The 26,719-nt window shown below is 46.5% G+C and overlaps 1 protein-coding gene across 9 annotated transcripts in view; it reads right to left on the bottom strand.

Annotated features, from left to right (window-relative positions):
* Positions 1-2,816: 2,816 nt before the first annotated feature.
* The window catches only part of CACNB4 (calcium voltage-gated channel auxiliary subunit beta 4), a 75,054-nt gene continuing 51,151 nt past the window's right edge, over positions 2,817-26,719 (bottom strand). For 2 of the 9 annotated variants that reach the window (XM_085067187.1, XM_085067188.1), the window contains 11 exons: positions 26,345-26,467; positions 23,341-23,471; positions 22,507-22,583; positions 22,116-22,135; positions 21,923-22,003; positions 20,144-20,202; positions 18,010-18,119; positions 16,968-17,119; positions 16,458-16,553; positions 12,392-12,577; positions 2,817-8,589 (listed from right to left, as the gene is read on the bottom strand). In XM_085067187.1, coding sequence (XP_084923313.1) covers positions 8,329-8,589; positions 12,392-12,577; positions 16,458-16,553; positions 16,968-17,119; positions 18,010-18,119; positions 20,144-20,202; positions 21,923-22,003; positions 22,116-22,135; positions 22,507-22,583; positions 23,341-23,471; positions 26,345-26,467 — 1,296 coding nt within the window. In that variant the 3' untranslated portion in view covers positions 2,817-8,328. Of the gene's footprint in view, positions 8,590-9,877; positions 11,279-11,400; positions 12,578-16,457; positions 16,554-16,967; positions 17,120-18,009; positions 18,120-20,143; positions 20,203-21,922; positions 22,004-22,115; positions 22,136-22,506; positions 22,584-23,340; positions 23,472-26,344; positions 26,468-26,719 lie in introns of those variants that run through there. The other 7 variants (XR_014853562.1, XM_085067189.1, XR_014853563.1 and 4 more) reach the window with 7 other exon arrangements.

The following is a 26,719-nucleotide window of genomic DNA, read 5'->3' on the forward strand; positions in this document are numbered from 1 at the left end:
CTGTGTGACAGCCTGGAACGAGACACAGGATATTTGCCCTCATGTGTCCTGTCCCTGACCTAAACACAGCTTTATTTAACAGAAACACACAGAATGTTTCCCTCTCCTTACCTGCACTGGTGTGGCCAGTGCCCAGCACCACCTGCCAGCATCAAGGCCTTGGGGCAAATAATGTATTTTACATGGTTTGTCGTGGTGTCTCAGTGAATCCAGCAGTAAATGGGAATTTCAGCACTTCCAGCACTAGGATTTGTAACTCATGAGTTAATTAATAAATCAGGTGTGTTGCCAGGTGTTGGATTTTAAACCTCATGGGAGGGCATGGCAAGGAAAGCCCACAGGAGCTTCTGTGAACAGGTGAATTTAAGTTTGGAGAGACACAGCAAGGCTGTGAAAGTTTTTAAGTTCCATTTCAGATCTAAAAGGCTTTGCTTTTCACCACAGAATCCAGTGGGGCTCCTTTGAGGAAAGCTTGGCCGGGTGGCAGCTGGGCCAACTCAGAGTCGAGCTTTGCTCCCTCTTGGGATGGGATGGATTACCTGGGATGGAAAAGCTCATCCCATCCCACCCTGCCATGGATGGGCAGGGACACCTCCACTGTCCCAGGCTGCTCCAAGCCCTGTCCAGCCTGGCCGTGGACACTGCCAGGGATGGGACATGATATTCTCTTATTCCAGATGTTTTTCCTTCTAGCAGCTTTTATTCCCACGGTGGCTTCTTGCACTTAATTTTCCCTTTTGCGATAATGGTCTGGAACCAAAGCAGCAAGGCCAGAGTAATCTCTTGACTTTCTGACCATGTCCAGAAACTTTTGTGTTCCCTGTTGCTCTGGAGGGGAATTTATGGCCCTAAACAGTTAAATAAATAAATTCTGTAAAATAAATATCCCAATAATAAACTGTGCCAATCCCTCCCAGTGTCAGAGGTGTGACCAGCAGGGAGACGAAGCAGCTCCTCCGGTGTAAAACATTCCATGAGTTCAGCGTCCAGCCTGCAATGGCATTAATTATTCATTAGCTGTCAATTATCCTACTTTCTGCAGGTCCTCGGCTTGGAATTTCAGAAGCACAGGGTTCTTTTCTCAGCTCTCCTGATGGAAGCACGGAGCAGGCTCAGGGCAGGGTTCGGAGGCTGCACAGCTGTGTGAGAACTACCAAAGTTCAATCAAACCATTTTTTCTGGTTATTTAAATAGAAAACTCTGAGGTTTCCCCCTCAGTTTGGGTTTTTTCCCCTCTGGCAGCCTGGTTTAACCTGGACCATACTGCTGGTTTTTATGGGCTAAACTGGGCTTCCCAGTGCTGCTGGAAGCTTTCTAAGAAAACATTCCAATGGGCAGGGCTGGGCACAGCCTCGCAATTCCCTCCTGGAGATGTGGGAGGGCTTTTCGGGTCGAGTACGTTTTTTTGAGGCAGCTTAACACCGGCAGGGTCATGGGAGCTACGGGGCTGGGAAGTGCTCCAGATACCTACAGAAGGATTTCACTGTGGAAAGGCTTCTGTACAGGAAAAACCCAAACGGAGAGAATATGGAATGGCTGAGGTTGGAAAAGCCCTTTGAGATATTTGAGTCCAACCATTCCCCCAGCACTGCCCCATGTCCCCAGGTGCCAAATCCACAGGGCTTTGGGATCTCTCCAGGGATGGGAGCTCCACCTGACAGCCTTTTCCATGAAGGAATTTCCCCAATATCCACCCTGCCCCTCCCCTGCCCAGCCTGAGGCTGTTCCCTCTCCTCCTGTCCCTGTTCCCTGGAGCAGATCCCAAATCCCCCCGGCTGTCCCCTCCTGTCAGGAGCTGTGCAGAGCCACAAGGTCCCCTTTTTTCCAGGCTGAGCTCCTTCCCAGCTCCCTCAGCCACTCTTGGAGCTCCAGACTCTTCCCCAGGACACAGACAAGTTAAGCAGCTTATGAAATTTTAACCTCTAGGATCATATGAGAACACACAAAAGCCATTTTTTTCCCCACTCACTTATATTTATTTGAAAACCCTTCTGCTTTCCATTAACAGCTTAGATGAAAACTCCCATGCTGAGATCTGATTTTGAACACACAGCCAAGAAAATTCAATTAAACAGAATTTGAAAAGCTTTAGATCTGCATGAGGTATGTAAACGCAACGTGCAGCTCACCTGGTCAGTGTGCTCCTGTCCCCCCAAGGCAGGGTTTGGGTGGTCACAGCATCTCTGGGAGGTTGCTGGTTCCTGTTGTTAATTTTTGGGGTGAGGAAGCTGGAACTCTGCTAGAGGCAGCATCTTCCTTCCAGTGCTTTCAGTTTTCCAAGGCACCATGAATGGCTGGAGGTGTCACTCAGGGCTCTGGGCTGGTGACAAGGTGGACTCGATGGCCTTGGAGATCTTTTCCAACCTTAATCACTCTGTGATAAACTATTAATTATCTTTTATTTATTCAGTGTTTAATACCTGCCATCATTCTGCCCCTTGCTCCTGCCTAGGAACCAATTTCAATCCAGTGGGAGATCTCACCCCAAACCCCTGAACATTCCTGAGAATCCTTCAAAGGAGCAGTTGGCTGCAAGTATCTCATTCCCTGCTGGACCAGCAGGAATTCTCTGTATTTATGTTCCTCTGGGTCGCAGCTATTTAAGAGCAGATCGTTACAAAAATAAACATCATTTATTTCGCAGAGCAGATGCATCTCCTTCTTCAGAACCTCATTAAATTTTCCTAAAAATGTAACACGTGAGGCTGCTGCCAAAAACTATTGGCAAACAACGAAAATGCCACAGGATTCTGGGTTTCTCCCGACTCTCCTGAGGAGTTTTCCCAATCTTAGTGCACAAAAGAGACTGGACAGACTTTTAAACGCTTTGTAGTTTTGTTCATTTATTGTAGAAAAGTTATTGTAATGCAGTTCATCTTTGTACATCTAAATTCCATAAAACGAATCCATAGAAATGAGGATACTATGGGCATGCAGTCTGCATGATCCTGGTCACAAAAATAACACCACTTTTTTTTTTTTTTCCTTTTTTTCTTTTTTAAATTTTTGTAGTTTTCTTTGAAAGCCACTAAAAGCAGAGGGAGAGCAGAGCATGCACCACTGTACACATTGCATAGTATATGGTACCCACATGCCTGGTCGGGTGCTACACACACAGGGTCTATAGGGCAAAACAAAGGGAAAATCAGCAGAAAACACAAATTTGGGGTGGGTTTGTCCCAGTAAAGGCAGTAATGTCTTCACCAGTGTGACTCTGGACTGGCTCCCAGTGAGGCAGCACTGCCAGCCTCTCACTGGGAACCAGTCCGGCTGAGAAACAGATTTTCTGGGATCTGAGAAGCCCAAGGTCTGGAGTTGCAGTTGGAATGGTTGATCCCAACATCCTCCCCGCTCTGGTTCCACACAACCTGCATTTGCTGATTCTCCCCCTCTGCCCCAGCAGGGAATCAATCAGGTGTGTCCCAATCCTAGTCACACCTGGGCCCACACAGGGCCCTTCAGGTTCTCAATTCTCAGGAATTTTGGGTGCTGTGACACTTCCCTCCCTCACCTCCACAAACATTTCCTGGGAGTGTTCCATTCCCGACCTTGGGCTTCTGGTGCATCCTGGTGGATTCACCAGTCACATCCCCAAATCTGCACACTGGCCAAAATTAAAAGTTATTAACGTGATTTCAGCTTCCAGGAGGAAATCAGCAGAAATGAATGCAGTGGGCTTCGTGATTTTAAAAGGTTCGTTTTGTTGTCTTTAATTAATTAATATGGAAGGGACAGAAGTCATTGAAAAATCAATCCCATGTGCAAAATGCCAAAATCAACTGCTGAAGTATCAGGCAGCGAGTAAACAGATCAAAAATGCAATAAATCCACTGATGCTGGATCAGAAATCTCCCCCTTGGTTCCAAAAACACGATGCCAGATGCAGGAGTGGAATTATTGTAAATTTGTGCTATTACAAATGTGCTTCTTTTCCCTTGCTCTGTTTTCACACCGTTGGCAAAAGAGATCATTTGGAGCTCTGTGGATTCTCTGCTGCGTCTGCAGAGAAGGTTTAACACGGGATGTTACAATTAATTACAGTTTGTTTTTCAGGCAATATTGATGATCAGGAGGGGACACTCCTGGGCAGACCTTGCTCTTGGACAAGACAGGGGTTGGTGTCTGTAGGATGTCTGGACAGGAGCTCACTGCCAAGGAATCTGGGATTCCCAAATTCCCAAGGCAGGTCTAAAAAACCACCCTGAGACCAAGCCAAGGCTGCTCCCAGTTTCAAAGTGACACTCAACAACATTTGAAATTATTTCTACCTCCTCCCCCAATTCTCTACATGGATTTTATCACAATATTCCTCCTGACTTCTTGGGTGGATTCCATACACAATGAAAGAAATCTGAAGTTTCTAAGTAGCATTTTCACCTCTTTCTCTGAGTTAATTCCTTACACATATTTTACAACTTTATTAAAATCTCCCTTAAAGACACAGCTTCGTTTTTCTATATAAAATAAACTGGGCTTGGTAACAACCTCACCAAGGTTATGCAAATGACACCACACTCTCTTTTAGGATCATTTTAACTCCATTTCCCCAGAGTTAAGCTTGGCTGCATTACAGGGTCCTGCAGCCTTTGTGGGACTAATACTGGAGGGAAGGAGAGGCAACTCCAACAAAATCCATGGCAGCAGAATCCCATGGATCCAAACCTGGACTGGCACCAACACGGCTAACAGAACCTGATTTGAAAATGCCCATTTTTAGGAGCAAACCCAGGCTTGTATAAATGGCATTTTATGAAATATGCAGCTGGTTTTGTCTTTTGTGGTCTCCAATTATTTTGCCTTTAAAAAACATTTGGAATTTGGGCTCAAGGACAAGCTTCAGAAGTACTGAACTTGTAAAAAAAATCCAGCAGAGGACACATTTAATGAATTATTAAAGAAAAAAGGAGTGTCAGAACCCCTGACTTACCCAAATCAGTGTGCTGTGAACAACAGGATTAACAATATTATTTTGAAATTGTGAAGTCAATAGGGACAGGAGATTCTGGGATGCTCCAGGGAATTCTGCGGTGTTGAGACCAAACTGAATTCAGACGATTTGGCATCAGACTGGAGTTACAAATATCAGCAGCTGTGAGTTGCACATCCCATGGGAGAAATGTTTGGCATCAGGAAAAGAATCTGTACATGTTAAATACAGCTCTAGGGGGAAAGTATTTGAAATTCAAAGGTTAACAATTAAAATAATTGATTCACAAACATAACAATGTGCTGGATTTTCTCCTTAGAGGTTGTTGTTATCACCTTGATTGGTTAAATCCTCGTTAATCCCAAAGTGTCCAAATGAGAAACTCAGATAACAACAAAACTTTTAAAAGTTCCTCTATTATAAACATTTCTAAACCCTCTGTTTGTACCGGAGCTTAGGAACAGAGCTCTGGTCTTTAACAGTATTTTCATAACAAGAACTGATGTGAGGACTGGAGAATGAGGCTGGATTGCTTCAGTCAGGAATACCTGAACTCTACAAGTTTAACTAAACCACAGCAGAGCTGCTCAGCAGTGCTGGAATCCCACCAGGAATACAGAGTTCCCAATCCTGACTCCCAGCACAGCTTTCACTCCTTCCTGCGTCCTGAACAGAAATTCCCTTTGCAAACAAAGGCTGCCCATAGCATCTGCAACAAATGAAGAGTCTCCCAGCATGGCTGGTGTATTTGTATCTCTTTCCAAAGAATTTAACACCCCAGCAAGGAGGGAGAGCTGCAGGGCCCCTGGTTCCTTATGTTAAACTGGAAAGGGCTCTGGGAGAAACTCAGGACACGCAGGAGTCAAGTCAGCTTAACCACATGCAATACAGGACCTCAGGACCATCCCTGTCTTCCCTCACAAGCTTGTTTTTGTCAAACCCAAGTTATTTTGGCACTTGAGATGTTTCAGGGGATGGATTGTGCAGATGGGGATCCTTCCCTCGCCTGCTGTGGCATGGAAGACTTAAAACAAGGCGCTGAAGGCTCTAGGAAATCTATGTTGGTGCTTTGCAGCGACTGCAAATATGCAAATATGCAAATCTCCTCAAGCAGTTAATGAGCTGATCCCTAATCTACTGCAGAGTAAAGAGAAGCAGCTGCTGCCCAGGGTTCTACAGCTCCCCTGCAATCAGGACTTCGATGCACAAACAAGGGACTTAGGAAAGCTCAGAGAAGAATGGGTTGCCTAATGCCTCCTTTCTCATGCAGGGCTGTGTGCTGTACATGGAAAAAGGGCTGGAAAACTTCCTGGAGGATGCTCCAAATCCCGGAGGAGGCAGCTGCAGCTGCTGCTCCCAGGCTAGGTTTGCCGTGTTCCCTCAGCCTCAGAGCTCCTCTGGCACTGGCAGCCAGGGGGAATGGGGCAGGATCAGGCAGATCCATCCAGAACTCCAGGACTCCAGTGGATAGAGATTTCCATCTTTTCCTTGGTAGCTGGTCCATTTGGATCACCAGATGGATGGTGATGCTCCAGTGGTGCTGGAGCTGCCTGTTAGGCAGTGGGGTCATTAAAATAATTAATCAGGTGACTGCTACCTTGTAATGCTGCTGGAGATGGATGTGGGTTTGGGTGTCCCACAAAGGACATGGATTACTTTTCCCGGTAACTTCAAGAGGATAATCAGACTCCAGGGTGGTGGAAACACCAGTGGGTTTTGCCAACTGGTCCAGGAAGTGGAATAAACCAGAATATTCCAGAAATTCCTTTAGTGCTACATGCTGTCAAAGCCTGGGTTCAGCAGGCTTTGGGAGGAAAACAAGCAAATTAAATACAGTTAATGATCCTTATTTTTGGAAAAAAAATAGTTGTGACATGAACCTGCATCAACAAATGCATGTTCAGCATAATTGTGTCACTTCCAGGGAATGTGTGCAGTGGGGAATTTCGGGAGGCTCTGCTTGAAGATGGCAGTGGTTGTACAAAATGGGCAATCGGGCTCAATTTTCAATCCCATGGGATCTAAGGCTTCACTGATGGTGTAAAACACAAGGTCCAACCACAGGAATTCATCTCTTTGAAGGAACTCAAGACTCAGTCGGTGAAAGAAATGATTGTTAGGAAGTAAGGCAGCAATATCTCCAAGGATTGATCATAGCTCTTGGAATCCAAAACTTGGAATCAGCTCTACGACTTCCCTGTGAGCAGGTTTTTGTCTGGTATTCCCTTTTTATTGCAATTCTGACCGAGATGTTGTTTGAAATGTTCATCACTGATGGGTGTTTAACCCCACTCCCTCCCCTCGGCTCTCATGGCTGGAATGGATCTTCTGGAGAGTTCTTGTGCGCTGCTGGAATTGTCAGACATTCCGAGGTGGATTTGGGAAGATGGAACATGGAGGAACTCGGGGTACTGGAATGGAGGTGCTCTACACACAGGGTCAGAGGAGGCGATTGTTTTCCTTTTAAAAAGCAGGAGAAAAATGGGAGAAAAATCTGATGTCTCTATGCTCCTGTTCCATTTTGGGACCTTCTAGCTGTATTTAGGTAAAAGAGAGGGAAAAAAAGACTATTCCCAACCTCCAAGCACACAAACGATGGAGTTTGTTCCTTTTCCTGTCCCTATTTCCTGTCTCCTGTCGCAGTTCCTCCCTGCTGGTCCCAACTGTTAGGACTGGCTGAACTCACGAATCATTTGGCTGCAACATTCATGCCAGGTCTAAAAATAATTTCAAACTGGAAAGTGTTTTGTAACTGCTGCAATAATTTGGGATATTTGGCACTCTCGAGAGTTTACATTTGGTTTGTCTGAAAAAGCCATTCTGGAAAGAAATCGTTAGAATAAATCCTTTTATTCTAACCTGAAATGGAAATTGAGCTCCCAGCAAACAAACACTGGAGCTGACTTCCTGACTTCCAGTGGTTTGTAATTTTCAGATTTTTCTTTGTATTTGTTTTTTTTTGTTTTTCCCAACATGCTCACGTCGACTTTCCAGTCAATTCACCCAAATTCCAACAGGAATTGGTTTATAAATTGGTTCCAACTGGAACTGGTCATTTGGAATTTCCAGCACAGGAAATTATTTTATAAGTGCCTCGATAAGTACCCGAAATTACAAACGGATGTGTCTAATACCTAACGACAAGAAAAAAAAAAAAAATACGGCTATAAATGCAAATGCTGTATTAAACCCAAAAATAATCCCGAAAAGAACCTCTGTGATCGGGCAGAAACGGAAGGGCTGGGCCGGGTTGTGTTGCCCCCTAATTAAACATCAACGACGGCAGAGCGTGACAGCAGCGTCACCGTCACGCCTGCCAAATGAACATGATGCTATTGTCATCCCTAGCTACTCATGGCAAGGTGTCAAGGGTAAATCCCGTTTTCCCCAGGTCCCCCGGCTCAGAGCCGGTGCCGCGAGTCGTGGCTGTACCCGCCGGGGGAGCCGCGGCTGCGGTGCGGTTTGTACGAGTCCTGGTAGGGGTCGGAGTATTCCTCTTCCACGAGGGGATAGTGGTCTCGGCTGTGCTGGGAACTGGAAGACAAGCGGTTCCTGCTCTTCCGAGCCCTCTCGTTGTGGTAATTCTCGTCGGAGGTCATGAGGCTGCGCCGCTCGATGGGAGAGCTCTCCGTGGAGTGGCCGCCGTGCCTCCCGCGCTGGCTCTGCGGGGGCCAAACAAGGGCAGCGTTAATACCCAACCCAGCGGGGCTGCCCCGGCTCAGCTCCTGCCGGCCCCTCCCGGGCCTTCCAGCAGCCACGGCCTCGGGGGACGTGTGGCAGCAAAGGCTGGCTGCTGCAGGGCCGCGAGCGGGGCGGCTCCGGGTCCTGGGCTCGCCCTGCCAGGTGTCACACCGAGCATGAAAAGTGAGCTGATGTAGTCAGCATTTATCACTTTTCTCTGATCAGGAACAGAACATTCACGCTGCTACTCTGCTTAGGGAATGTCTAAGCGGCCGTTTCTGTGGTTTTGGAAAACATCTGAAGATGTTTGTTGGGTTGTTTTTAGAGGTGCAGCTCTGGACCTTATTTAAAACCCTTCCTATGGCCAAACCAACCACGGGCTGCTCAGCAGGCAGCCGAGGGGAGGCTAAAATGATGAGAGAGTAACAAATCCTTTCAACTAAAACACTGTATTTGAAATATGTTAGGGACAGAAAATCCCTTCCTAAGATAATTTGTTAATTAGAAGCCTTTGCTTTCCTCACATTCGCATAATGACAATGCTCATCATTTATCACATGAACAAAATTAGTTCATGTTTTTTTGGCACAATGAAGAAATAGCCTAAAATAAGTATTTTATTTGCTTTCACCACTGATTAATCCTCTCAGGAGTATCAGCACCCATCTCTCAGGACAAACTCCATGCTGAAACTCCAGCCCCTGCTCTCTGGGATATAAAACCTTCTTCCTGCTGCTACAGCCTCTGCCTGGCGACTGTTTTCCTGAATAATTGATATCCAAGGCTGGTGTGGACGGGGTAGGGATGGAACAGAGGGTGTGTGGTTACAGCTGGCACAGCTCTAGGGTGGTGCTGCCAGGGAGACTCCTGGAGAGGAACCCTGAACGAGGGGTGCCTCTGCCAACTCACCCCCAGCTCCTGGGGAGCAACTCCAACCACAGCATCCCCGAGTTCCCCTCAGAGCACTGAGTTTTAGCAGGGATTAGGCAGCAAAGTGCTTCAGAAATTACAGACAGGCTGGGAGAGCTGGGAATGTTCAACCAGAGGAGGCTCAAGGAGAGCTGCAGAGGGACTAGGGACAAGGGATGGAGGGACAGGACACAGGGAATGGCTTCCCACTGCCAGAGGGCAGGGATGGATGGGAGATTGGGAATTAGGAATTCCTGGCTGGGCTGGAATTCCCAGAGGGGCTGTGGCTGCCCCTGGATCCCTGGCAGTGTCCAAGGCCAGGCTGGACAGGGTTTGGAGCACCCTGGGACAGTGGAAGGTGTCCCTGCCATGGCAGGGAGTGGCACTGGATGGGCTTTAATTGATGTCCCTCCCAACCCAAACCATTCTGAGATTCCATGATGAATTACCTTTGTGTTTATCTGACACAAATGCAGTTTGGATGTATAATCCCTTCATCAGTTGTAGCTTTAACTCTCTGCTCACCCTCTGCCTTCCCTGGACTGTGTGGTCATCCCAGTGCTGTGCTGAGCTCCTGGGGTGTCAGCATGGGACACACCTGGGCTGGTTACACTGCTCTGATGTCCCAAGTCACTTCTGATCCTGCTGTGTCATTGGAATGACAACCTCTGGTAATGGACTTGAAACCCCAATTCCCTGGAGCCTAAGGAACACATCTCCCCAAAACCTGAGCTCTGGGATTTGAGTCCATGCACAGAAATGAGACTAGACTGTGTTTAGAGCTAAACAGTCACAGAGACAAATGACTGGTTCTGAGGAATCGGAGAATCCCATCATGGTTTGGGTTGGAAGGGAAATTAAGGATCATCCAGTGCCACACCCTGCCACGGGCAGGGACACTTCCACTGTCCCAGGTTGCTCCAAGCCCCAGTGTCCAACCTGGCCTGGGAGACTCCAGGGATCCAGGCCAGTCACAGCTTCTCAGAGCAATAAATATTTTTCTAGGCAATGTTGGCAAAGTTGGGATTTACTCTTCCCCCTCAGCTCATCATCAAGCCCTTCCTTTAAGGAAGGCAATTCCCAAGGATTAGGTGTGGCAGTGCCACCTGTGCCCTCTGTGACTGCCCTGGAGCTGTGCCACAGAACGTCACCCTCGTGACCTCCATGAGTCAGGAGTTCCATCAGAACTTTCAGTTCTCAGCAAACCAAAGTCCAGGCCAAAGTCAGGTAAAATAGGGAGCCTCCCAAATCTGGATTTGGTGAAGCAGGGACAGCCTGTCCCAGCACACCTCTATCAGGCTCACTGCTACGTGAGTCTTTGGCCTTTTGCTTTTCAGTCCCCCAGCTACCAAGGGCATAAGGAACATAAAATCTTCCTGTATCATGAGCCCCTTTGCTAGTTTAATTAGCCTGAGCGCTTTCTAATTACCACACACATGATCACGGTGAAAGCTGATGCAAACCCTTCCAAAGGTTTGGATTAGTATATAAAACCTCCACGTGGATGACAGGGATGGTTGGAAGTCCTTACTGTGAGATAACCATGGAAAACAGCAGGGCCTGAACCCTCCTGGCACGGAAAACCTGCAGCCTCTGGTTGGGCATCGTTCACTCCGGGAGAAATTTACCCCTCTGCAGAGCACCAGCACCATTGATCCCACCGAAACCCTTTGGAATTCGGGTGAAGTGGGGATTAAGTGATGCATACCTTCAGCCAGCCCACTGCACAGGGGTGATTTTCATCTTCAGTGTGAGTTTTCCCTAAGTAAATGGAGCAACATTTCACAGTTATTGCTGGTGTCCATTGATCAGAGAGAAATAAATGCCTGAAAAAAAGTCTGTGGATACACCCAGTTCTCAAAATGAAACTGAAGAGGTGAAAGTTCTGCAGATGGTATTTTATTGGCATGAAGGGATGGAAAACTGAAATTTTAAGGCAAGTGGAAAATGGAAACAACAGTTTACATGTGCATGTTATTAGTAACAGAACAGTGCTTGTGCATTCAGCCACTCAGGAGACAGTGACTTGCTGGTCCCAATAAAACCAGACACGGCTTTAGAAAGGTGAGTGCAGGAATTAAGCACCTTCAGGGAAGTGCAGCTCACTCACAGCAAAACCAGCTGGATGTTAACTGAAAACACCAAACAACAGTCCTTTCCTCCAAAACTGTTACCTGCTTCCAGACACTCCACAAGCAGAGCAGACGTTACATTTGTCAGGTGAATTATTCATTAAGTGTCATTTGTTCAGTTCTATTTCTGACATACATTAGCAAGTGACACTCCTGGAATCCCCCACACACTGAAACTTGCAGGATTTAAAGCTCCCTGCAATCCTGAGCCCCTCAAGCATTCCCAGTTATTAACCCCAAACATTTCTGGTTTCAAACTTAATAAAGCACGTACTTCTCATTAAGGACTATTTACATGCCACGATTGAAGTGTCAAAGTTCAGCCGAGTCTGAGCTATCCCTGTGGAAAAAAAGGGTCACAATTTTTTTCAGTGGGTAAAAAAAATAATGTCTTTTATTCACACTCAAAGAACAAGCTTTTCCACCCAAAAGTGAGTATTTGGTGAAGTTATGAGGGCAGAATGAAAGGGATCATTACAGAGCTGACTCCTGGCTAGGAAACTGCTGGCTGTTTCACTTCCCACTAAAGGCAGAGCATCCCCAGTCTTCAGCACTGGGCTGAGGAGCTGCTTCCTCCCTGCCTCCACCCCTGAGCTGCTGTTGGCAGTGGCCACCCAGGGCGCGGTGGCTCACAAAGCAGGTGTGAAGTGACGCTGCACCAATGCAATCACACTGCTGCCCCTGGCAGACTGAACAAACCCAGCTGATCTGCACTGCCTGCGGCTGCCCGGGGGGTTCCTACCTGCAGGCCGGAGATGGCGGCGGGGTACGGGGACAGGGCGGTGGATCCCAGGTTCCTGCCCAGCAGGGGGGTCATGGGGGTGGCACTGGAGGTGTGGGTGGCTCTCCAGTAGGCCTCCAGGTACTCGGCCAGGTGCTCGCAGGCGTCCTCCAGCTGGTTCTCGTCCAGGATCACATCAAACATGTCCTGGGCACAGGGATACAGGTCAGGCATGGCTGATGCAGAGCTGGTGAACACTTCTTGTCACACTGAGCTGGGAAATGACTCAATAAACAGGAATCAGAGCATGGGATAGGGGGAGGGAGCTGGCAGGAGGGAGAGTGGCTTCTTACAACACCATGGAGTGTCAGGGGGATGGATTCACACTGAAACACAGCAGGGTTAAATGGGATGTTGGGAGGGAATCCTTCCCAGGGAGGATGGGGAGGCTTTGGCACAGGGTGCCCAGAGCAGCTGTGGCTGCCCCATCCCTCAAGGCTAGGATGGACAAGGCTTGGAGCAGCCTGGGATAGTGGAAGGTGTCCCTGCCATGGCAGGGGTGGCACTGAATGGGCTTTAAGGTCCTTTCCAACCCAAACCATTCCATGATTCTGTGGTTGGAAGAGAAAATGGTACAAGTGGGTTAGAAGATGACCAAGAGCCAAAGCCCTCAGGGGTCACTAGACACTGTCCCTGGGTGTTGCATGAGGCCTGTTTTGTTCTAGGGCACAAAACTCTCAAATGAATTCATTGATTTCCAGTGCTGATGCCCCTAAAACCATTCCCCCAGCAGGCCTGACAGGAGCAGCATGCCTGCTTCAGGGAATCTTCAGGCACAACCTCCATATTCTGGTTTAACTACCTCCATCCCTGCCTGTCCTCAAACCTGCCAGAACCAGCAGAGCCCCTCGAGAGAAACACAACCCTGTTCTCAGCAGTTCAGCTTCTTATCTCATCTCTAATCTTAACTTCTGCAAAATGCTGTGAGAACAGCACAGGAAATGGAAAATAAGTGCAGGTGCTGAGGGTGTAAAGGGCAACCGATACCAGCCACAGGCTGTTTTTACAGCTCTCACAATAAGAAAAACATTTCTTTTTTTAATTTATTCTGTCTTCCCAGCCTGGTAGAGAAAGGTTCCCTCCTCTGCCAGCAAGGAGGAGTTTCCTTCTAATCAGAATATTCCTAACACTGCATCCCTTCATCCAGTTCAGTATGTATTGCTCTTCTTTTGCTCCTCTATTTACTGCTTTTACTCCTTTGCTATTCATCCACATGCTGATGCACCACCCATTCCAGTCCATCCCTCACTTGTGGATAAAACACAGTTAAATCAGGAAATAAAAGAATGTGATTTGCTTTGGAAAAAGATCGAAATTAAACACTTGGAATATGTGGGTTTTTTAAAGAAAGAGTTACACTGGATTTAGAACTCTCAACAACTGTCACCTTTTTATATTTCACTGTACAGTCACACTGGGCTGGGGAGCCTCTCAGGCTGTCCCTGGAGGTCACCTGGAGGAGCTGCAGCCCTGGCAGGATCCTGACTGCAGTGCCTGACAGGGAGAATAAATGACAGAGCAAACACTCAGGTTTTCTCCTGCATTTAACAGTTCTGCTCTTACCTCAGTGGGGTTTGTTCTATTTCCATGTATTTGGCAGGAAATCATCATTTAGGGAGATCCCTGTTTGGGAGGGTCATGGAGTAAAGCAATTCCTCTGCAGTATTTTCTTACAACATGGACAGAAGTTACCCCAGGAGCATTCCCAGCTCCTGGTGATTCCCTAGTGACACACAGTGGCCTTTCCTGCAGAGTAAATCAGTGCCACTCTGCCCTCTGCTACTTCTTTTGGTTTGCTGTAGAACCACTGTGTACCTGAGAGAAGGAGGAGGAATTTCTACTTGTAAATACATCTTCATTAGATTTTAATTAAGCAATGCCATTTAATTCTGCTGCAGTATAATTTCAGGCATTTTTTAGGTTGTATCAAACGGACCAGAGGGGTTTGTATCCTCTCTTAGCACAGGCATGAATCCAAAAGTTTTAAAAAATAACAACCATAATGAACTGTTTATGAGCAGTGGATTTAGAGATGGACAGTTTGTGTTTCCTTGAGCCCTGTAATGTTCCTACAGTGGAGTTCCTGGAGTCCTGCAATATTCCTGGTGTCCTGCAGTGCCCAACACCAGCTCGAGCAGCATTGAGGGGAGATTAGCAAGGAATTAATAATGAAAGCAGTTCCTGAACTCAAATATGCCCAAAGAGACAGCTATTTTTAAAATGTCTAGACATGCAGCACCAGCTCATTCCTTATGGCTGGCTCTCAGCAAAGGAACAAAGTGAGGATTGCAAGGACCTTCCTTTTAAACAAACACTCCAAATTCTCCTCTTTCAGGAACTGGAGCTGCAAAAGGGATGAAACAGGAGGGAAGGAGCAGTGCCTTTGCTCTTAGCAATGTCCTTTTACTTCATTAAATCAAGGACCAACTTTAATTTCAAGCCAAGCCAGACTGTCATCTCTGGCAGATCTCTAAGTCAGCAATCACTTCCTTCCCATCACCAGTGCAAAGTGCTGAGCTGGTTTCTGAGCAGCTCCTGTGCACGGCAGGGCAGAAGCAGCCTCAGAGCAGGGCTGAGGTCATGGCTGAAATGTGCCACTCTGACATTTGAAAAGGCTTTTCTGATCCAGGTGGAGCCTCACCTGCTTGCCTTCAGCACTGGAATGCAATTCCAGGTGTGGGTGTTGAGGCAGAGTTTAGTAGATCCAGGGATGGACAATCCAAATGCCACAATGACCCAACAAGCTGCAGCAGCACATGGACCATTTCATGGAATGAGGGAATCGCACGAGTCTGGGATGGAAAGGACCCTAAAGCCCATCCAGTGCCACCCCCTGCTATGGGCAGGAACACCTTCCACTATCCCAGCTTGCTCCAAGCCCTGCCCAGACCAGCCTGGGACATTCCAGGGATGGGGCAGCCACAGCTTCTCTGGGCAACTTCTGTCATTTCAGCTGATGTGAGCAAAGCAAAGCTCTGTGAGAGGAAATCACTGCATGAAGAGCAAATAAAGGCTGTGAAACAGCCCAGGGTCCTGTGTGGAGATGCCAGAGGATACACACCTTTCACACAGGACAGTGTGCAGAGGGGTGCTCTGTGTGTAAGATCAGGGTGAACCCCACAAGCTGAACTCAAACAGGGGCAGCTCAACTGCAGTTCCTTGGCTCACATCCACCAGGAGTTGGGAAGGGATGTGTTTTAGAGAAGTCATTGTGTTCTCCAGGACAGTTACAATTCCGGTTGGGTTAGTAGGACCTGAATGGCTCACAGGAATTCCACATCAGCATTTTAAGAGATGACAAGTCAGTAAAAAATTCCAAGTGAGAAATGTAACACAGCTGAGCTCTCCACAACAGAGAAGCTGTGGCTGCCCCAGATCACTGCCCAGAGGGGTCTCTGCACTCCCAATATCCCACACAGATCCTACACAAAGCCACATCCAAGTCCATTTCCACTGCCTCTGTCCCAAAAACCAGGTGTGGTTTTCTAAACCAACAGCAAGTTTGAGCTGCACTGTCCAACCCCCTGCACAGCCTCTCCCAATCCCTGCCTATGAGCCCTGCAGGCCTCTGCTCCATCAGCAGGAATTCAGGATTCCAGGAGAGGAGCAGGATCTGTGATCAGGAGCTGGGAGAGAGATTTAGGGCTCCCAGGCCTGCACACAGTCCTTTCCCTTTCCACACACCCAGTGGGTCTGGACTCCCTGTGCAGTGAGGAAAGGCCTCTGCAGCCTCCTCTCCAAGCTCAGACTTTGTCCCCCTGGGACCTTAAGCTCCACAAACGAACAGACCTGTTGTCCCCTCTGCGTCATTGCTGCCCTGTCACCCTGCCAAAGACCAGAACAAACCCAGGGCCAGAGATCACCAGGATGAAAGTCTGCAGCACTTTGTGTCTTCACGAGTGCAGGGCTGTGTGAGCACCACAAGGGAGGGATAATGGATGGACCCAGCTCTGCACAGGGGTCAGCACAGCAGCAATCAGCAGAATTCCACAAAGCAGGAGTTCTTCAGCCTCTCCTCTGTACTTACTGGTGGGCATTGTGCAAGTTTATCAGCTGCCACCAACTGGACATTCAAGTGTTTGCTTTGTGATTTCCCTCTGGACTTGATCAGTCGCTGCAAAACCTGACAGGAGAGAAGGGCAAAAGGAGAGTTTAAGGATCATTTATCTCCCTAAAGCTCAGCCTGACATCCCACGGGGGGATTACCAATATTTTTTACTCCATAAAATATTGTCCTTGAATATCCCAAACCTTTCTGATAACCCCCTGAGAGCTGGGCATGTTTCCCTCTGGATCACGTTTGATCCCTTGAAAAAAACATGCAATTTTGCTTTATCCCACTTTAAATACTAAGTTATTTTTCACAATAGAGGAGCATCAAAATTATATTTATACAGAATTCTCTGGATTGCTGGATGGGCTGTGGCAGCAGCAGCACATTGTATCAGTTTTTCCCCTCTTCAGGTGCAGATTCCACACTGCCCATTCCCACCCTGCCCTCCAGGTCCCTCCTGGATTTTAAACTGAGAGGCATTACCTTGGGAGAGGACACCTTCACATGGACAATAATTGGTGCTAGAGACGTCTTGATAAGCTGTGCAGGGTGATTTATAGTGTCTGCATCCAGGACAACCAGCTGTAAGGACCTGGCCAGCTCAAAGATTCTTTCAATCTCACTCTGCACTTCAGCTGCAAAGGAAAACAAAGCAGGTGAAACCACTGAACCACTGAGAAAAATATCATCACCCACTTACTGTCATAGACTCCACATGTGAATTTATGGTATTTCCACAAAATAACCTGTTAGCTGTACCTCCAGTGCAGTCACTCAGGATGTCAGAGATTTGGGATCTGGGCTCTTTTCTTCCCAAACCCAACTCCTCCTACCTCCTGGGATGGTGTCCCAAAAACCAGGTTATTGGGACGCATGTTCTACACACAAATTTCCACCCTTGTGCAAGAAATAATCACACACTCACAGAATCATTTGGAAAAGAGCTCCAGCCTCATGGAATCCAAATAAAAATTCCTCAGGCCACTGCTACCCAGCAGTCATGACACTGAGGAGAGGGGGAGGACCCAAAGTCTTGTGGCTGGACAGCAAAAGTCAGCTAGAGCTGTTCAACATTAAATACAAAACTGGTCCCAGGGTCAGGACTGACATTTCCTTGGCTGAGCAAGTGAAAGCTCTCTGGCCCCTCATGACAGTGAATTAAAAGCACAGGGTTGGGAAGAAGGAATGGTGAGGCCAACTCAGTAAAATGCTGTGGACATATTTAAATTTGCAGAACTGATGTTATCTTGGGAATGGCTGGAGCTGTGCCAGGGGAGGGTCAGACTGGATTTTAGGGAAAGGTTCTTCCCCCAGAGGGAGAATGTGCCCAGGGAATGGGCACAGCCTGAGGCTGCCAGAGCTCCAGGAGGGTTTGGACAAAGCTCCCAGAGATGCACAGGGTGGGACTGTTGGGATGTCTGGGCAGGGCCAGGAGCTGGATCAGTGATCCTGTGATTCCATGACCCTGAAGGCTGGAATTCTGTCCCTTCCCTGCTGTGTGTAACCAGCTGTGCCAGTGCCTTACCCAGGCTGGACCTGGTGTTGGAACGCTCAATTATTGCCCTCTTGCTGGGGTTGTTGAGCACAGACCTCTTGGCCAGGGAGATGTCAGCTGTCACTCGGGTTATGGATATCCTGGAGGAGAGCACAGGACACACAGACACAGGAGTGGCATTTCCAGCCACATCCCATTCCAGAGGGCAAACCCAATAAAACACACTCAGACATGTTTCCAGCTGAGTTATGGCATCATTAAAGAGTAACTAAAGAGAAGTGCTGGAGAACTGGGAAGTATTTCCTATTCCCTGTGCTCTGGGATGGAGTTCCTGCTATTCTCTTTAGTGCATTAATTCACTTTTCTCCTCCCAGCTCACTCATCTCCTGCATGAATTTACACAGTGCCATAAATGCTGTGAGTTATGTGAGGCTTGGGGCTCTCAGAACAAGGGAGCTGCAATGTAACAGCACTTCTTCTTCCCTCAGAGTCACACCAGGAATAAACCTGAGCCAGGGGCTGGGCTGAGCTGGAGAAAAGGAAGTGGAGCTCTCTGTGCTGCTTAAATTCAAGTTTAACTTCACTGCACCTCTTTAAATTAAGGCAGGTGATTTATTTACTTCATCTGCCAGTGAGCTGACAAAGAAGCAAAATGTTACAAAGCAAAGACCACACAATCCCTTCATGGAAAATCCACTTAGGAGGTCTGGGATGAGCCAAGGAGCCAGAAATAATAAAAAGAAAGCAAGCTGGGAATGACCAGCAGCTTTTCCATAGAACCTGACATTTATGCAGGTCTAAGTGCAATTATCAGCTGGAGGGTTAAAAAGAAAGGCAGGTGTTTTTCTATATAATCCATAAATAAATGCATTGTCAGAATGTACAGCAGAGGGCAAAAGTTAACATTAGTTTAAAATAGAAATGAATGGACTGTGGGTCTTTGGCTCACTGGCCAGCAGAGGAGGTTGCAGTTCCAAAGGAAGGAGCTGGCAAAGCCAAGGCAATTCAGAGGCAGGGAAGGAGTCAAGTCTCACTGAAGCCTTTGGAAAGGTTGTTCCTTGGACACTCAGTTCCTTTCTTGGTAACATGGACCTCTCACAAAACTGCACAAGAGATGGAAAGAAAGAAAAAGAAAGGGGAGGGAGGGAGGAGAAAGACCACAGAGCCATAAAAGTTGGCAGGAGGACCAAGAAGCAGCTTTTTCCTAAGTTCCTGAGAGCTCAAATCGATGGTCTCAGGCTGCTGGTGGCACTGAGCTCACCAATGCTGAAATTTCATACTCCCACCTGATCCAGCTGCCAATATTGCTGATGGAATTAGGATTTCCAGAAAATCACTTGAGCTGGGTGACTCAGGGCAGGGCAGGAGAAGGAGATACTTTACACAGAAGTTGATAATTAAATGTTCTCTCTGAGCTGTTTATGGATCAGTTCAGCACTGCTACCTCCTCACTTCTACAATCCATAAATCCTGCTCCAGCTCTTCCACACAACATCATTTTTCCTGCCCCAGTGCCCCTGGTTTGGGTATTTCAAACCTGACTTAGTGTTACAAACTACCAGAACAGCTCCTTTTCCCAGCTGGAATATCCTGAACTCACTGGGATGAAGGGAGGGCAGAATATCCCCAAGATGCAGCAAACAAGGACTGAGGAGCTCCAGGGAAAAGGAGAGATGCCATGGACCAAGCCAGTGCTCCTAGCCAGAAAATCCAAATTATCCTCCTACAGCTCACCAGGAAATGCTCCAGCTGAAGATGAACCCTCCTTACAATTGTTGAAGTTCTGACACACCTTTTTCTGTATTTTATTTCTCAGCATTTCCTTCTTCAAACCACTTTTTTCAGTATTTTTGCCTAGCTAAGGCAGTCGAAATAAAATCTTACATAAAGCACATTTAAGAGCTGATTTTTCTTAGGTGTTGGGAAGACACTGAAACAGAGTTCTGGTGTTAAACTAAGAAATCCTCCCCCAGCCATGGCAGAAATGCAGACACGTGCTCTCCTAGTAACACATGAGCTGTGTCCCACTCCTCAGTGGTGACACAAAGCCAGAAAATCAGCTTTGAACATGCAGCAAACCCTCTGGCATTAAACATGTCAAATAAATGGCTGCAATGTTAGTAACACATGGGCAAAGCAGCATGAGAAGGACAGAGTTTCTCACCTCCCATCAAACCTGTGCTTCAGGAAGTCAAAGAGAGCTTTCTGCATCATGTCTGTCACCTTGGCAGAGGGGAGAAGATTGAGCAGGGGGATGGACAGGGAGAGAAAGAAGCCAAAAGGAAGGAAAGAGGTGAGTAGAAGGCAGGGATACAGCCAACAATCAACACCCTTGATGGGCACAACCCTTGCAGTGCCATGCTGCTGGCACAGTGCTCAGTCATAAATCCATGGAGTTTCCTGACTCACTGACTCTGTGTGCTCCTGGCCTGACCTGCACTGAGCATTCCTTATCCCTTTGCACATGCAGCACCATTCCCAGAGCTTCAGAGCACAGCACAACCACATGGGATGTTTGGTTGGACAGATCAGTTGGGCTTTTCCCACAGAACATTGTGAGAGGGCTTCAGACTTCAGAACATGTTGGGGAACTGTTCTCAGAGAGGGATAACAGCAAAAAAATGGGATGTTCCCATTGCTGGACATGGGAACACAGCTGAGATGCTCAGCCCCAAGAGCTGTCATCTCTGTCCTCTGATTTATTGAGCAGCTCCTTGTCCTTTCCAGGCCAACTCAGTCTGGCAATTATTATCTGTCAGGCCAGGCAGAGCTTCAGCAAAGCCCCCAGGCCTCTCTGCCAGTTTCTTTCTATCTTCAAACTCATTCCTTCAGCATTTAGCCAGAAAAAAATAGTCAAAATAATTTCCCCCAAAGTAAGAGCAAGCATTTTTGTTATACAGACCACTGTCTGTAATTGAAATTAATATTCTGTGTTACCATTTACACACATTTGTATGTTTGAGATGTTGTGTTTAGTGTCATTTTCTTTAAAAAACAGACAGGGTGGCAGATTTGAAGAGGTTTTTAGTAACAAACAGCCTCTCTCCCCTTCAAACTCGAGAGGTAAATTGATCTGTGGTGCAGCACAGAGGGAATTTACTGCTGTCAAAAAACTTCCCCATCAAATTAAAAGGCAGAGAGCAGAACATGAAGTACCTGCCCTGCTGAGCTGCACCTTCAGTCCCTCTCCCATCAAAACAATGCCAGCACACTGCATTATGCCAATGCTGGAGCCTCCCGAAAAAGAACCATTCCAATATGTTTAATAATATCCTATAAATTACTGACAGCATTAATTAAGCTTAATGAAGTGTAGCTTTGATTTTATGTTCATTTAGCTCCTGCTTCAGCACTTCCCAGATGGTTGAGCTCCCCAAACTGCCCTGCTCGAAGTCTCTGCTCATTTAGCACGTGGGAAATGCTCACTTGGATCTGCAGCAGCCCAAAAAATGCTGTCCTGGTTATCTGGGCACATTCCTCTGTCCACTTCCATGGGGACATCTTTTAGGAGGGTTCAAGGTTTCTTTGCAAATATATTTGGATTTATTAATAAAGCGAGAAAAGGAGAACAACAAGGAAGCTCCTTCAAATTTTTTGCTAATTAAGTTCAAAGCATGGGTTGGTTTGATGAACATTTTTCATGTGCAGAGTCCAGCTCATTAATTTGACTGCTCCAAATTGTTCTTGTAGCAGACACAAATTCTCTTTTTTTTTTAACTTGATTTAATCAAGAATGAGCTCACTGAAAATAATGATTTTGCACTGTGCTTAAAACAGTACAAGTTAGAAGTAACTCTTAGCTCTTCCAGAACATTTTTGGTAATTATTTAAGCTAAATCAGTTGAAATTATCACAAAACAGCTGCACTGGGCCACACACTGAATTACTGAGGATGATTATAGATAATAAAAGGTGAATTAATTGCAAATACCTGAGTACATACCTCATAGCCTTTGAGTGATGGGCCCACCAACACCACAGGTCTCATTGATGGCACTACATCGTAGGGGGGAATATGTTCTGTCTAGAGGGAAAAAACAGATCATCTTCAGATCATCTATCAAACAGCATCCCTAGGGAAATCCTGGCAATTATGAATTAGAATGAAATAAAATGGAAACAAAAGCACTACTTACCACTTTTTGTTTCTGTTTTGCTAGAAGACCAAATGAGAACTTGGTTAAAACAAACCCATGGCAAATAGAAATCCCTTTGCCAAATAACTTGGTTTTCTCACTGTGCACTTCCCTGCTTAAACTGGGCATTTCAGGCATTAAACTGGGCATTCTGTACATCAAACTGGGCATTCTGGGGCAGCTGCCACTGTTCCCAAGGTTTTTTCCCAGCCCCTAGCAACTCCTGCATGGCTAGAAATAGATGTCCTCCTCCTCCCCCTGTGCATGCAAGCATTTTGCTGTAAAACATCTTAACAACTCAGCAAAGGGGGAAACCTGAATTTTTCATGTAGGGTTTTGAAAATAGGATTATTAGCAACATGAGAGTTTCCTTAAATAAATGCTGTCTTACCTGTGGCTGTAGGTGTGGCTCGAAATGTGCCAGAAACCATCTCTCCAAGGCTTGAGGAAGAATTCCCACTTGATTTCCTAGGGCAGCAGAAAGAGCCCTGTTAACACCAGGTACCCCAAAATGTGGGAGGTTTTGGGGAGAAATCCCCACGAGGAATCACAAAGTCACACAGATATAAATGACTCTACCTAACAAAGCTGCTCAGAAATGAACTGGTTTGTCATTGTAATTTGGAATTTTATCATCGAAATCCAGCAGCATCTCCCTGGACTCAATTTCTCTGTATGTTGAGAACCACTGGCTTCCTCTGAATTAATTTCAAAAATTATAAATGAATTTGGATGCTGTTCAACCATTCTGAAAGCATTTCCCCAGGTTTATCTCCCAGACCTTTTTCCAGGAGTTTGCAACCTCCACATCTGGCAGGGTAGAGACTGAGAGAACTCAGGCTGGAAGATGAAGAATAAAAGATAGCAAAGCTGATCTTACAAAGTTTGACAAGTTTGGTTTGGGCCAAAATGGGGAGAAAGGGGGAAAAAAAAGGAATAAAAAAGCCACAACTTTAAACAAAGCTGGGAAAAAAGCTGGGAGACTTTGAGCACTGAGTTGACTTAAACTCAGAAATTCCTGTCATTATCCCTCACTGCTCTTTCCTAAAGTCAAACACATTTCTTGTTTCTCATCACCGCTCTCCGCAAATCCCTATTTCCAGTGGGAATCCCAAATCCAACACTGCAAATGCCCTGCAATAAACCAGCAGCAGGTGACCTTTGAAGATATTGCCTGGTGTGAGGAAGGATTTGCACTGATTTGCAAAGGTGCCAGAGCTCTCACCCTCCATGGAAGCGACCTCTCTTCTGCTCTTGCTGGATGCGGATGTTCTCCAGGCGCAGCGGGCTCGGGATGAAGCCAATCTCACAGCCCTCCTTCACCAGCCTCCCTATCCACCAGTCATTGTTGTATTTCTGCAAGGCAGGAAGGGTGTTTCCATCACTGCTTCAGCTCCCAGATCCCCTTCTTTTGTTATCCCTAACTCCTGGATAAGGAACCAGAGTCACACTGCACAGCACTGAGGTTGTTTCCCCTCATCCTGTCCCTTCTGATTGAATTTCAAGGTTGATTTAATGAGCACAACCAATTTCTTTGAGCTCAGGCCATCAAACAACCTCCCAGCAGCCACATAAAGCAGAGGAACATAAAAATAACATCTTCAGCTTCCCATCCAAACCATCATTACCGGTTCCTTGTCATATTTAATGGGCTAGACAAAAGATCACCACCACTGCTGCCACTTTCCCTTCCTCCTTTCCAGGTATTTGTATGAATGTTATTAACAGGTTGTGACAAGTGAGGAACAATTCACCTTTAGGAAGAAAGTTTAATATATACCTACAGTATAGCATTTAATTTTATCACTGACCTTTAGTAACATATATTTTTCTGCTTTATTGAAAGTCTGGCCTATCCCTAATGATGGAAAGATGAAAAGCAGTATCCTAGTGGATATTGGAGTGGAAAAGGATTTGTTGTAGCTGCTGCCAGCAGAGCTTTTGAAGAAAAGTATCTGAAAAGCCTCTCCTCTGTTCTGCTTCATTAGACAGCTCAGTGTTCAAAAGAAACATTGCTTTTCACAACTGACTTTGGAGTCATTAAGAGCAGCACGAGTGAATGGGTTTTGTTTGCCTGCCTCGAGGAAAAAGCTATCACAGAGATCTCATCGTCAAGATCATCACTGCTCCTGGCTCCACATTTGTAAGCACTCCAGTCCTTGCAGGAACACAGAAACACCGTGTCCCTGTTGTCAAAGGTACAGCAGTGCCTGCTGATGACACTGAGACACAGAGCCCCAGAACTGAAAAATAAACGGGTTTTTAGCAACCCGTATCTTCTGACATTAACCCACCTGAGATACAAGTATTAACATATAATAAACTATGGGAATGCAATACTCATACCCTGGAAAAACTCTTTATTCTCTTTTACACATTTAGGCAAGAGGTTCCATTATTTTGTCATTCCAACTAAGTATTTCTTCTTCCTGCTGTTCTGACCTTGATTCAGACAGTGGCAGTAAGCAAAGCTTTATTTGAAGCATGTTAAATTACAGAACCACTGCCAGTCTGTGAAGCAGACAAATCCTTCAGGATCCAGCATCCTGCTGCTGGAAATCAGTGAACTGACAGGTCATGGATTCCCATCCCTGGCAGTGTCCAAGGCCAGGCTGGACAGGGCTTGGAGCAAGCTGGGATAGTGGAAGTGTTGCCCATTTGAAGATCCCTTCCACCCCAAACCAGTCTGGGCTTATGCTGAGGGCATCTGAACACACAAATGCCAAGGATGCAGTGAGGAACACGAGATTTATCTGCATTAGGTCATTCCCTCCCCTCTGTTACTCAGTGTGTGGGAGGAGCACATTCCCTCCTCCCCGTGGTTGCCATGCCCATGATTCCTTCTGCTCTGTCAGTAATTGTTGCCACTTCATCCTTTAAGCAAGCACATAATGTATAGTTTGGAGGAGACAGATGAGACATACAGGACACATCCTCAAAACAGCAACTCCTCACTCACTGCTGCTCCTCCATCCTGCCAGAGGATAACCTGAATTTGTACCCAGTTCAGCATCATCCCAAAATGTGGAATTACTGCTCTGGGCCAAGCAGGCCCTGCCAGATCACTGCCAAACAAATCCTGCAAAGCCCTTTTCCAGCGTGGAGAACCATTCCCAAAATCCTACTGAGTTCCAGCTTCAGGCAGGTTGAGCTGACAAACACCAGTAAACCAGATGGTTTACAGCTCAGTGGCAGTGTGATCCTGGGTGTTTAGGGTGTTAGAGTTGTCCAAGACAAGTCATGGATTTGGGACACTTGTCTGTAAAAATGTACAGAGCAGCATGACAGGAGCTTAGAATGTGCAGCTCAATCAGTGCCCTGACAATAGAGGTGGCCACGTCCAATAAAACCAAGATCAAAAACTGGAAAAAGGGAATTTACTGCCTCTCCCTCCCAGGGAGAGGGGATGTGAAGCAATTCCCTGTTCCAGCACCAGAGGAGGGGCAGAAGCAGGTGTTTTCCTCCTGAATGTGCTCTGTCTAAGGGAGATCAGTGCTCTGGAGTGATGATGAACACGTGTTCAAAGAAAGACACAGATGAGCACTGAACACCCCAAAATAAACCCAGAATGCAGAGATGAAAAAGTGCTTTTGCAAGCTGCAAGCCTCTGTACCAATCTACAGCACAACAGGGGGTTATGCAAATGTGGAGGGCTCACTTCAGATAAAAAATTGCAGAAAATATGCTCAGCATGCAATAAAATGCAATTTTCTCTACCAAAGCCATACTCAGGGCTCATTTATTCCTTCTTTTTTTCCTTGTTTTTGCATCTGTCCTCTTCATAATTTTCTTTTCTTACTGTATTATTCTAAGTGTTACTTCCTCCCTGGAAGGGAGCCTATCTGGTGCTTTCTGAAGATTTAGTGTGACCTGGTGTGACCTGGTGCTGCTCCATGGAATCCTTTCTGCTCCATGGAATTCCTTTCTACTGCAACAGCTCTGAGCCATCAGAAACTTGCTGTGATGAAAAGAATCTGACCCCACCACTTTAAAGGGTACTACTTCCTTCCTGTGTGATGAAAATCTAACGAGTTGGTAACAGAAGTGATCCAAAAGGGCAGGATTACCAGCCCAGGGTGCAGGAGCTCCAGGAAGGCTGAAGAACCACCTCATCCTCACTGTGATCTCCTGCATCCTCTCAGTTCTCATGGACTTGGCTCTGCTGTTCAAATCAAAGCCCTTGGCCTGTAAAAAAATTCCCTTTCCCATTCCCTTTGCCTCGGTTTTACCTCTTTAATGTGTAGGAAGTCCTTGGCATCAAAGGAGATGGCAGTGCTTGGGACAGGAACATCTTCATCCAGAGCTCCACAGTAACTCACGTTGGTCTTGACAGCAAATGCTACTGGTTTGGACTACAAACAGAAAAACACATCACAAACACTGCAAACTTCTCATCCATAAAAATTCTGACCCAGTTATTTCACCCAGGCCAGCAGAGTTCAGCTCCCTGGAGAATATCCTCATTTAGAGGAGAATATTTACATTATATTCCCTAAACATTTTCTCCGCAGCTAATTTGACTCAGCTGCCAAACTATTTCCAGATTACAAACCAAGTGTGGATTTTGACAGCAGGCAGAAGGTAACTGGCACATGACTCAGTGA

The sequence above is a fragment of the Lichenostomus cassidix genome, chromosome 7 (genome assembly GCF_008360975.1).
Source record: "Lichenostomus cassidix isolate B80296 chromosome 7, HeHo_3.0, whole genome shotgun sequence".
Lineage (NCBI taxonomy): Eukaryota > Metazoa > Chordata > Aves > Passeriformes > Meliphagidae > Lichenostomus > Lichenostomus cassidix.